The sequence below is a fragment of the Globicephala melas genome, chromosome 5, assembly GCF_963455315.2.
Source record: "Globicephala melas chromosome 5, mGloMel1.2, whole genome shotgun sequence".
NCBI lineage: Eukaryota > Metazoa > Chordata > Mammalia > Artiodactyla > Delphinidae > Globicephala > Globicephala melas.
In genome coordinates, this window is record NC_083318.1 from 103,670,820 (window position 1) to 103,683,454 (window position 12,635).

General features: G+C 35.3%; 1 protein-coding gene across 12 annotated transcripts in view; it reads left to right on the forward strand.

The window, feature by feature from the left end:
* PTPN13 (protein tyrosine phosphatase non-receptor type 13) overlaps positions 1-12,635 on the forward strand; it is a 234,925-nt gene that overhangs the window by 200,047 nt on the left and 22,243 nt on the right. For 8 of the 12 annotated variants that reach the window (XM_030847049.3, XM_060299625.2, XM_060299627.2 and 5 more), the window contains 3 exons: positions 1,953-2,046; positions 2,762-2,899; positions 2,999-3,087. In XM_030847049.3, the coding sequence (XP_030702909.2) occupies positions 1,953-2,046; positions 2,762-2,899; positions 2,999-3,087 (321 nt within the window). Of the gene's footprint in view, positions 1-1,952; positions 2,047-2,761; positions 2,900-2,998; positions 3,088-3,753; positions 3,973-11,724; positions 11,828-12,635 lie in introns of those variants that run through there. The other 4 variants (XM_060299633.1, XM_070045602.1, XM_070045603.1 and 1 more) reach the window with 4 other exon arrangements.

A 12,635-nucleotide genomic window follows, 5' to 3' on the forward strand; every position in this document is an offset into this window, starting at 1 on the left:
AGAAAAATGTAATTAAGAGTGGGTTAACATTGACCAGCAGTGACTCTCAAATGACAGATCTCTGCTACTAGTGAGGCAAAACTGTAGTGGCAAAAGAAATAGGCTTACTTGCTTTTTTAAAGACATAGAAAATGCTTTACTACATAATAAAATGAAAGAACCTAAATCATTTAAGATTATCACAGGGAAATCTGGAGGTGTTTTAACAAAAATATTTTAATACGTAACTAAATTCCACTTTCAAGCTCTTTATTTAAGGCTACATTTATACCCATTTGTTTGGCTAACATTTCTTTTTACTTTCTGGCATGTAATATACACAGCTTCCAGCTGGATCTTCATTTCATGGAACTGTTTTATCTCACACGTATCTCATGCAATCTATTCTCAACCTCACTACTCAAATATCTTTCCACGTAAAATCCAGAGCTGAGGCATTTCCCTCCTAGTAATCTGAAAATCTTATCAGCTCAACAAGATTTCTGGAATTAGAACTTTTGTTATTCGTGATTGTAAACATTTTTTGTTGGAGTTAAAATCTTCCAGGAAGTCTCCTAAATGATATTCTGTCCTTGAATACTAATGTCTGTACTATGAATTTCTCATGAAGAGTGGAATTTTACAATCCAGTGAAATTTTTTGACATTATGTAACCATTATTTATGAAGAGATAATTTCATTGCATCTACTATCTCTTTTATCTTTTTTATTCTTAACATCTTTATTAGAGTATAACTGCTTTACAATGGTGTGTTAGTTTCTGCTTTATAACAAAGTGAATCAGTTATACATATACATATATCCCTATATCTCTTCCCTCTTGCATCTCCCTCCCTCCCACCCTCCTTATCCCACCCCTCTAGGTGGTCACAAAGCACCAAGTTGATCTCCTTGTCCTATGCGGCTGCTTCCCACTAGCTATCTATTTTACGTTTGGTAGTGTATATATGTCCATGCCACTCTCTCACTTTGTCCCATCTTACCCTTCCCCCTCCCTGTATCCTCAAGTCCATTATCTATTAGGTCTGCATCTTTATTCCCATCTTGCCCCTAGGTTCTTCATGACCTTTTCTTTTGTTGTTTTTTAGATTCCATATATATGTGTTGGCATACGGTATTTGTTTTTCTCTTTCTGACTTCACTCTGTATGACAGACTCTAGGTCTACCTTTCATCTTAATAAAAAAAGTAAAATCTTTAAAGCAAACCACGCTTTATTTGTATAAAATTATTTTAATTTATTCTAATCATTTAATATTGCATTTTGCCCTACTCATCTTTCTTTTAATAGGCTACGTGCCATGAAGTGCTTCACAATTAACCATTGAATTTAAAAGTTACCTTCCATTTAATTAGTACCTTATAGTTATGAATCCATTGCTATTTTCCTTAAATTGAGATGAGGTTTAGACTAGATTTGAAAATCTTTATAGCCAACAGTTGATCAGATTGCTAAACTGAAGACTATGTCCATGTAACAACTTCACAAATACTTAAAAGATTGACTTTTTTCTCATTTCCCTGAACTTCTTAGTAGGTCTATTTAACTTTTCAAAAAAGTTCTATGGAAGACAGATCCCATAGAATATGCCTTAAAAAGAGATTTCTGCAGTCAAATAAATTTAGGAAATACTACATAATACATTTCTCTTTTGACAACTCAAAATTTCTATTAGTAAGCATTGTGAGAATTCTTGGAATAAAAATATTGATTTAATGTTGCTTAATCTAGTGTTTCCAGGCATATCTGATGATGGAAAGTCCCATACCCTTTCCATATTTCATTGCACTGGTATCTCCTAGAAGCACTGATCCAATGTGGGGAGATATAAAAAGGATTTTGTACTGAGAAGGAAGGGGAAAAGGACATGGAGAGACAGTGTGCAGTCCCTTCCTAATCCTGGATGTTAGTAAAATAGAAAACTAATGATTTGCTTTGGTTTTATACTTTAGGTTAATGGGGAAGAAATAATTGAAATTTTGTACCCTGAAAGAAAATGTTCTACTTATCAGATGAAGGAATCAGCAGACCTGATTCTATCCAAAGGTAGTTTCCCAAATCGAGTCATCCAGTTACTCTAAATGCCCTAATAATTCAAGTAATAAAGAAATGTTGGCAGCCTTTCTTATTTGCCTTACATGTTCCTGTAGCTTTAAAAGGAAAGATTATTGTTCAGAGAAATAAAAGAACAGCGTAAAATTAATATTAGCTGCACTACTGTACAAATGTCCAGTATTCATTCTCATCTCTAAGATTAAAATGATTTTTAAATGATTGAAGAGATAGCAGTTTTGTTTGATAATTGTTTCTTGTATTTTTTTGAAGCAGCAATTCACTGGCTACCTAATAACTGAGACCTTTTTTCTTGGGGATGTTTGGGCTGCCCTATTATATCCTTAATCTTTGTAACATAACTTCTTTGGTTGAAATTTCTTTAGTTTCTTTTATAAATTAACAATTTGGGATTAAGTTAGGGAAATAAACATTAAATTATTAATGTCCTTTGAAAAGGTGTATCACAGAGATTGATTTTGGTTTATTCAGTTGCATTTGTGTGGTCTTTTGTCATAACAGCCAAAGTAGCTCTAGAACTAAAAATGCCTGGGTCCCATTAGTGTAAACCACTTTTCCTGTCATGGCTGGTTTTTCAAAGTGGATGCTTAAAATTTGAAAGACCTGGCATATTATATTTGACACATTGTCTCTTTCTCATACCAATATTTTTTAAAGTAAAATCCCATGTAAATTACTGTTTTTCAAGAATCTGATGTACAAGAAGATGATATTTATGATGATCCTCAAGAAGCTGAAGTTATCCAGTCTCTGCTGGATGTTGTGGATGAGGAAGCTCAAAATCTTTTAAACCAAAATAATGCAGCACGAGATGCCTGTGCTCCAGGTAGATGAACCAGAATGAGTAAGTTGGTACACGGAAGGAGTACAGGAAGGCCTCTGCAGAGCATTTTAATTCCTCTTGGCCTATTTCTTTCTTTCCCAGGTGCATTGAAAACCATTGGGAAGTTATGTGAAGAGAGAGCAGAAGATACAGACTATGATGGTTCACCTTTACCTGAAGAGTTTACGGAGGTAAGGATAATACCTAGGTAAACACTCTGTGATGCTATATCTTGTTAGAATTCTCTGATGAGGCCTTACCTCTCCCTACCTACCAGTTTCCCTTCTAAGTATTAAAGATAATATCCTGATGGCTGGTTAGTAACCTCAGTAAGAATTAGAACTGATGTCATTTACTCATTTTGGAGAAAACTTGCCTTTAAATCATTTAACCTCTTTTGGTGAAGGTTTCCATTCAGGAAAATAGTGCCCAAAAATCTTTTTTTTTTTCTTTTTTTGCATCTTCATTATTATTACACCAAATCAAAGTTGGTAATTCCAAGATCCCATTCCAGTTAATACCTAACCTAGGTAGAAAACTTGATTTTTATCCTTGAGTGCTTGTTTTCTTCTGCCCCTCATGGATCCTTGGTCTTAATTATCATGGAAACATCTCATTCTTTCATTTACTTCGTGGCTTTTGCTCTGATTGCTCTGCAATTTCAGTTGAGACATGTTTTAAAAGATTTAGACAGCTGACATTCATAATACATTAAACTAGTTGGATGCAAACTAGTAAAAATAAGCTGTACAGGAATTAGTGCTTAATATATAGTATATACATTTGTTAAAATCTTTAAAAAAATAAAACCCCAAAGTTGGAATCATCTGAGATTAATTTTATTTTTTGCATTTAAGAGTCATCCTATGCCAGGGAAAGAATTACTATTCAAGTTTCCCCAAGCCAAAAAAAAAAAGAAGAAGGAGGAAGAGAAAGAAACAATTAATTTTCAAAAATGTAATCATAGACTTATTTAAGACTAAGACTTCAGATCTTCTGGGACATTGAACTGACTAAGAAAAAAGCATGAAATAGTAGATAAATAATATGTAAGCCTGCTCAAACTAGGCATCACCCTATTTATATGAATCTGATCTTGCCCATTGTTCTAGGATAATTTCCCTCACAAGGCTTCTGATTCTTCCTATTGAACACCTTCAAAATTGTCAAAACTAAGCTGGTCTGGATTCTTACCACGCATGTACCCACACACAATCTCATATACACGTGATTATTTTCATTAAATACTTATATATAATTAATGTATGTAAATACAAGGAAGCTTATATCTGTTTTAGTATGTATTTCCTAATCTAAAAAAATGATTACACAAATATTAAATAGCTCACAATGTATCATGCTGTAGTGTTTTTACTTAAGTTATTGTTCTTTTGTACTATCTAAATATTAATAATTATAACAATAAGCTCTTTGAAAAAGATTTTCTGAACATTTTAAATCATACTAATCATATTTTTATTAATACTATTTAAAATACCCCTTAAAATGTATGTTCTGAAGTCTCTTAACTAAGACAGTAAATAAAAATCTTTAATATCCATTTCAAAATCCAATGCCTTTTCTTTAAAAAAAAAAAAAGCTTAACATAATATAGATTCTCTTTTACACTGAGCTATTATAACAAAAGTTTATAGCAGAAACCTACATTCAAGTTGCTTTTTTTATTTTGATAACGAAGACACTACATCCTCATTGTAAAAAAAATATTTTAAACAGAATCATTTAAAAATGCAAGCTCCTGGGGCTTCCCTGCTGGCACAGTGGTTGAGAGTCCGCCTGCCAATGCAGGGGACACGGGTTCGTGCCCCGGTCTGGGAAGATCCCACATGCCACGGAGCGGCTGGGCCTGTGAGCCATGGCCACTGAGCCTGCGCGTCTGGAGCCTGTGCGTCTGGAGCCTGTGCTCCACAACGGCAGAGGCCACAACAGTGAGAGGCCCGCGTACCGCAAAAAAAAAAAAAAAAATGCAAGCTCCTTTTTTTACCCATTCCTCATCTTCATCTGAGATAGCTATTGTTAAAATATTGGGTTTTACCCTTCTATTATACATATGAAAACATGTAATTTAATATACTTTTTGTCACGTGATTCCAAATTTGGTTCTCAGTTAAAATTGATCATTACACTCTTTCCACTAATATGTAAAAATCTGTCTCATATTTTCTTTTTCTTTTTGAAACTTAAAAATATTTATTAATTCATTTATAATAACAATAATCAACCTATTACATGTCAGCATAAATCACGTTTTTAACAGAAAATATCTGTATTTTCCAAAATGAGAAAATATGTGAGAAGAGTGGCATTGTTTTACATTAAGTTCTTTTTACATAAATTTACATCACACTTTTTTTATTCAAAGTCACAAAAATTATAATCAGTTCACTCAGTCCCATGTAATTAATTTTTTTTCATCTTGATCTTTTGTTAGCACTTTTATGAGTTCATCAGTTTTCCATTAGAGTTCTGAAAATGCTTATTCATTCAGTTCAGCAGTATAGTCAGTTACCAGAAACCTGTACTTGTCACAGTCTTTTCAATGAATTCCTTGAAGATGAAACTCTTTTATAGGAACATTTTTGCAAAAGCATCAGAGTACACCCAGAACTGTCTGTAAATGACAAAAGACTTAAAAAATGACCACGGTTTAAGATTTGATGAAAGTTCATAATAATGCAGTTGACAAGCAAATTAAGTTACTTCTGAGATATATATTTTAAAGTAAACTAGAATTATGACTTATAACATTATACCAGAACCTATAAGATTTTTAGAAATTTCATGTAATGTCTGAAACATTTATATTAACATATTTCCATACAAATAACTCGAATAGAGTTTACTATTCGTTTCTTTTTTTCTAATTTTTGAATTTTATTTTTTTATACAGCAGCTTCTTATTAGTCATCAATTTTATACACATCAGTGTATACATGTCAATCCCAGTTGCCCAATTCAGCACACTGCCATCCCCACCCCCCTGTGGCTTTCCCCACTTGGTGTCCATACATTTGTTCTCTACATCTGTGTCTGAACTTTTGCCCTGCAAACCTGTTAATCTGTACCATTTTTCTAGATTCCACATACATGCATTAATATATGATATTTGTTTTTCTCTTTCTGACTTACTTCACTCTCTATGACAGTCTCTAGATCCATCCACGTCTCAACAAATGACTCAATTTCATTCCTTTTTATGGCTGAGTAATATTCCATTGTATATATATACCACAACTTCTTTATCCATTCATTTGTCAGTAGGCATGTAGGTTGCTTCCATGACCTGGCTATTGTAAATAGTGCTGCAATGAACATTGGGGTGCATGTGTCTTTTTGAAGTATAGTTTTCTCTGGGTATATGCCCAGTAGTGAGATTGCTGGATCGTATGGTAATTCTATTTTTAGTTTTTTAAGGAACCTCCATACTGTTCTCCATAGTGGCTGTATCAATTTACATTCCCACCAAGAGTGCAAGAGGGTTCCCTTTTCTCCACACCCTCTCCAGTATTTGTTGTTTGTAGATTTTCTGATGATGCCCATTCTAACTGGTGTGAGGTGATACCTCACTGTAGTTTTGATTTTCATTGCTCTAATAATTAGTGCTGTTGAGCATCTTTTCATGTGCTTCTTGGCCATCTGTATGTCTTCTTTGGAGAAATGTCTATTTAGGTCTTCTGCCCATTTGTGGATTGGGTTGTTTGTTTCTTCAATATTGAGCTACATGAGCTGTTTATATATTTTGGAGATTAATCCTTTGTCCGTTGATTCATTTGCAAATATTTTCTCCCATTCTGAGGGTTGTCTTTTCGTCTTGTTTATGGTTTCCTTTGCTGTACAAAAGCTTTGAAGTTTCATTAGGTCCCATTTGTTTATTTTTGTTTTTATTTCCATTACTCTAGGAGGTGGATCCAAAAAGATCTTGCTGTGATTTATGTCAAAGAGGGTTCTTCCTATGTTTTCCTCTAAGAGTTTTATAGTGTCTGGTCTTACATTTAGGTCTCAAATCCATTTTGAGTTTATTTTTGTGTATGGTGTTAGGGAGTGTTCTAATTTCATTCTTTTACATGTAACTGTCCAGTTTTCCCAGCATCACTTATTGAAGAGACTGTCTTTTCTCCATTGTATATCCTTGACTCCTTTGTTATAGATTAGTTGATCGTAGGTGCGTGGGTTTATCTCTGGGCTTTCTATCTTGTTCCATTGATCTATGTTTCTGTTTTTGTGCCAGTACCATATTGTCTTGATTACTGTAGCTTTGTAGTATCATCTGAAGTCAGGGAGTCTGATTCCTCCAGCTCTGTTTTTTTCCCTCAAGACTGCTTTGGCTATTCAGGGTCTTTTGTGTCTCCATACAAATTTTAAGATTTTTTGTTCTACTTCCATAAAAAATGCTAGTGGTAGTTTGATAGGGATTGCATTGAATCTGTAGATTGCTTTGGGTAGTATAGTCGTTTTCACAATATTGAGTCTTCCAATCCAAGTACATGGTGTATTTCGCCGTCTGTTGGTATCGTCTTTAATTTCTTTCATCACTGTCTTATAGTTTTCTGCATACAGGTCTTTTGTCTCCCTAGGTAGGTTTATTCCTAGGTATTTATTCTTTTTGTTGCAATGGTAAATGGGAGTGTTTCCTTAATTTCTCTTTCAGATTTTTCCTCATTAGTGTATAGGAATGCAAGAGATTTCTGTGCATTAATTTTGTATCCTGCAACTTTACCAAATTCATTGATTAGCTCTAGTAGTTTTATGGTGGCATCTTTAGGATTTTCTTATGTATACTATCATGTCCTCTGCAAACAGTGACAGTTTTACTTCTTCTTTTCCAATTTGTATTCCTTTTATTTCTTTTTCTTCTCTGATTGCCGTGGCTAGGACTTCCAAAACTATGTTCAAAAATAGTGGTGAGAGTGGACATCCTTGTCTTGTTCCTGATCTTAGAGGAAATGCTTTCAGTTTTTCACCATTGAGAATGATGTTTGCTGTGGGTTTGTCATATATGGCCTTTATTATGTTGAGGTAGTTCCTTCTGTGCCCACTTTCTGGAGAGTTTTTATCGTAAATGGGTCTTCAATTTTGTCAAAAGCTTTTTCTGCATCTATTGAGATGATCATATGGTTTTTATCTTCAATTTGTTAATGTGGTGTATCACATTGATTGATTAGTGTATATTGAAGAATCCTTGCATCCCTGGGATAAATCCCACTTGATCATGGTGTATGATCCTTTTAATGTGTTGTTGGATTCTGTTTGCTAGTATTTTGTTGAAGATTTTTAGATCTATATTCATCAGTGATATTGGTCTGTAATTTTCTTTTTTTTTTAGTATCTTTGTCTGGTTTTGGTATCAGGGTGATGGTGACCTCATAGAATGAGTTTGGGAATGTTCCTTCCTCTGCAGTTTTTTGGAAGAGTTTGAGAAGGATGGGTGTTAGCTCTTCTCTAAATGTTTGATAGAATTCACCTGTGAATCCATCTGGTCCTGGACTTTTGTTTGTTGGAAGATTTTTAATCACAGTTTCAATTTCATTACTTGTGATTGGTCTGTTCATATTTCCTATTTCTTTCTGGTTTCAGTCTTGGAAGATTATACCTTTCTAAGAACTTGTCCATTTCTTCCAGGTTGTCCATTTTGTTGGCATAGAGTTGCTTGTAGTAGTCTCTTAGGAGGCTTTGTATATCTGCAGTGTCTATCGTAACTTCTCCTTTTTCATTTCTAATTTTATTGACTTGAGTCCTGTCCCTCTTTTTCTTGATGATGGTTTATCAATTTTGTTTACCTTGTCAGAGAACCAGCTTTTAGTTTTATTGATCTTTGCTGTTGTTTTCTTTGTTTCTATTTCATTTACTTCTGCTCTGATCTTTATGGTTTCTTTCCTTCTGCTAACTTTGGGTTTTGTTTGTTCTTCTTTCTCCAGTTCCTTTAGGTGTAGAGTTAGATTGTTTATTTGAGATTTTTCTTGTTTCTTGAGGTAGGCTTGTATAGCTATAAACTTCCCTCTTAGAACTGCTTTTGCTGCATCCCATAGATTTTGGATCGTCGTGTTTTCATCATCCATTGTCTCTAGGTATTTTTTGATTTCCTCTTTGATTTCTTCAGTGATCTGTTGGTTATTTAGTAATGTATTGTTTAGCCTCCATGTGTTTGTGTTTTTTACATTCATTTCTAATCTCATAGCGTTGTTGTCAGAAAAGATGCTTGATATGATTTCAATTTTCTTAAATTTACTGAGGATTGATTTGTGACCCGAGATGTGATCTATCCTGGAGAATGTTCCATGCGCACTTGAGAAGAAAGTGTAATCTGCTGGTTTTGGATGTAATGTCCTATAATATCAATTAAATCTATCTGGTCTATTATGTCATTTAAAGCTTCTGTTTCCTTATTTATTTTCATTTGGGTTGATCTGTCCATTGGTGTAAGTGAGGTGTTAACATCCCCCACTATTATTGTGTTACTGTCGATTTCCTCTTTTATAGCTGTTAGCAGTTGCCTTATGTATTGAGGCGCTCCTATGTTGGGTGCATATATATTTATAATTGTTATATCTTCTTCTTGGATTGATCCCTTGATCATTATGTAGTGTCCTTCCTTGTCTCTTGTAACATTCTTTATTTTAAAGTCTATTTTATCTGATATGAGTATTGCTACTCCAGCTTTCTTTTGATTTCCATTTGCATGGAATATCTTTTTCCATCCCCTCACTTTCAGTCTGTATGTGTCCCTAGGTCTGAAGTGGGTGTCTTGTAGATAGCATATTATGGGTCTTTTTTTTTTTTTTTTGCGGTACACAGGCCTCTCACTGTTGTGGCCTCTCCCATTGCGGAGCTCCAGATGCGCAGGCTCAGCGGCCATGACTCATGGGCCTAGCTGCTCCGTGGCATGTGGGATCCTCCTGCACCGGGGCACGAACCTGTGTCCCCTGCATCGGCAGGCAGACTCTCAACCACTGCGCCACCAGGGAAGCCCATGGGTCTTATTTTTTTATCCATTCAGCAAGCCTGTGTCTTTTGGTTGGAGCATTTAATCCATTCTCATTTAAGGTAATTATTGATATGTATGTTCCTATAACCATTTTCTTCATTGTTTTGGGTTTGTTTTTGTAGGTCCTTTTCTTCTCTTGTGTTTCCCACTTAGAGAAGTTCTTTTAGCATTTGTTGTAGAGCTAGTTTGGTGGTGCTGAATTCTCTTAGCTTTTGCTTATCTGTAAAGCTTTTGATTTCTCCATCGAATCTGAATGAGATCCTTGCCAGGTAGAGTAATCTTGGTTGTAGGTTCTTCCCTTTCATCACTTTAAGTATATCATGCCACTCCCTTCTGGCTTGTAGAGTTTCTGTTGAGAAATCAGCTGTTAACCTTATGGGAGTTCCCTTGTATGTTATTTGTCATTTTTCCCTTGCAGCTTTCAATGAATTGCCTTTAAATTTTGCCAGTCTGATTACTATGTTTCTCGGCATGTTTCTCCTTGGGTTTATCCTGTATGGGACTCGCTGGGCTTCCTGGACTTGGGTGGCTATTTCCTTTCCCATGTTAGAGAGGTTTTGACTATAATCTATTTTCTCGACTCCTTTCTCTCTTCTCCTTCTGGGACACCTATAATGCAAATGTTGTTGTGTTTAATGTTGTCCCAGAGGTCTGTTAGGCTGTCTTCATTTCTTTTCATTCTTTTTTCTTTATTCTGTTCTGCAGCAGTGCATTCCACCATTCTGTCTTCCAGGTCACTTATCCATTCTTCTGCCTCAGTTATTCTGCTATTGATTCCTTCTAGTGTAGTTTTCATTTCAGTTATTGTATTGTTCATCTCTGTTTGTTTGTTCTTTAATTCTTCTAGGTCTTTGTTAAACATTTCTTGCATCTTCTCAATCTTTGCCTCCATTCTTTTTCCGAGGTCCTGGATCATCTTCACTATCATTATTCTGAATTCTTTTTCTGGAAGTTTGCCTATCTCCACTTCATTTAGTTGTTTTTCTGGGGTTTTATCTTGTTCCTTCATCTGGTACATAGCCCTCTGCCTTTTCATCTTGTCTGTCTTTCTGCAAATGTGGTTTTTGTTCCACAGGCTGCAGGATTGTAGTTCCTGCTTCTGTTGTCTGCCCTCTCTGTCTCATACTTTCTAATGCTTCCCTAATATTCTCTTGCATAGATATACCATAATTTATTAAATTGAATATATATTATGAGTATTAAATTTATTATAAACAGTAATGCAGCAAAGATTCCTATTTCTTTATAATGTAAATTCTAGGTCTCACAAGACAGAATAATGCCCTCAACCCCAGCATTTCAAAGGTTTATATTATTTTTCTGATTACTGCAGGCATTTGAGTTTGTAGTCTGTTCTAGTTTGCTTGGGCTGCCATAACAAAACACCACAACCTGAGTGGCTTAAAAAAAGAGAGAGAAAATTTATCTTTTCACAGTTCTGGAGGCTGGACGTCTATAATCAAGGTGTTAGAAGGTTTGGTTTCTGGCAAGACCTCTCTCCTTGGCTTGTAGGCAGCTCTCTTCTAGCTGTGTCCTCACATGGTCTTTCCTTTGTGTGCACACACTCCTGGTGTCTCTTCCTCTTCTTATAAGGACACCAATCCTATTGGATTAGAGCCCCATCCTCATGACCTCATTTAGCCTCAGTTATCTCCATAAAGACCCTATTTCCAAATACAGTCCCATCGGGGGTTAGGGCTTCAACCTGTGAACTTTGGCAGGACACAGGTCAGTTCATAACACAGTCTTTGTCTTAGCCACTTATAAAATATAATCAAGGGCTTCCTGGGTGGCACAGTGGTTGAAAATCCGCCTGCCAATGCAGGGGACACAGGTTCGATCCCTGGTCTGGAAGGATCCCACATGCCGTGGAGCAACTGATCCTGTGCGCCACAACTACTGAGCCTGCATGCCACAGCTACTGAAGCCCACATGCCTAGAGCCTGTGCTCTGCAAGAAGAGAAGCCACCGCAACGAGAAGCCCGCACACCACAACAAAGAGTAGCCCCTGCTTGCCACAACTGGAGAAAGTCCGTGCGCAGCAACGAAGACCCAATGCAGCCAAAAATAAATAAATAAAATAAATAAATTTTTTAAAAGAAGAAAAAAGAACACTCATGTACACGTCTTTGTGTGGATATGGAAAATTTATTTATATATGTATAATCAAATTTTATTCACAATAGTTACAAAACAAGAGCTCTAGGCATAAATTCAACCAAGAATGTACATATTTATATTATGAATACTTTAAAACTCTACAGAGAAGCACAAAAGAAGTATTAAAGAAAAACATTCCTTGTTCTTTGATAGAAAAAATCTAAAATTTAAGTTCTCCCTAGATTCACCTCTAAATTAAATATGGTCCCATAAAATATTTTGAGGTTTCTGTTTTGTTTCGTTGTTTGTTTTAATAAGAGGCAGGGTGGCTTTGTGAAATGATTCTAAAGTTCACATAGTAGAATTAGGATGTAAAACTATCCAGAACAAATCCAAAAATTAAGGTTCTTGGAGGGAGAATATTCCTACCAGTTATTAGGAAATATTATGTAAATAATACATAAGTTGTCCTGCCACGGTAGTATAGATAGAGCCCACAAATTTGTGTCTTGAGAATTCAAGATGTTTAAGACCAAGTATTTCGGGCCAGTCGATCCTGAAAAACAAATTAGCACTTGAATAGGTGAGACTTCTGCTTTAGAAGAGATTTTGACTAATAGTAAGCAAAACAAAGAA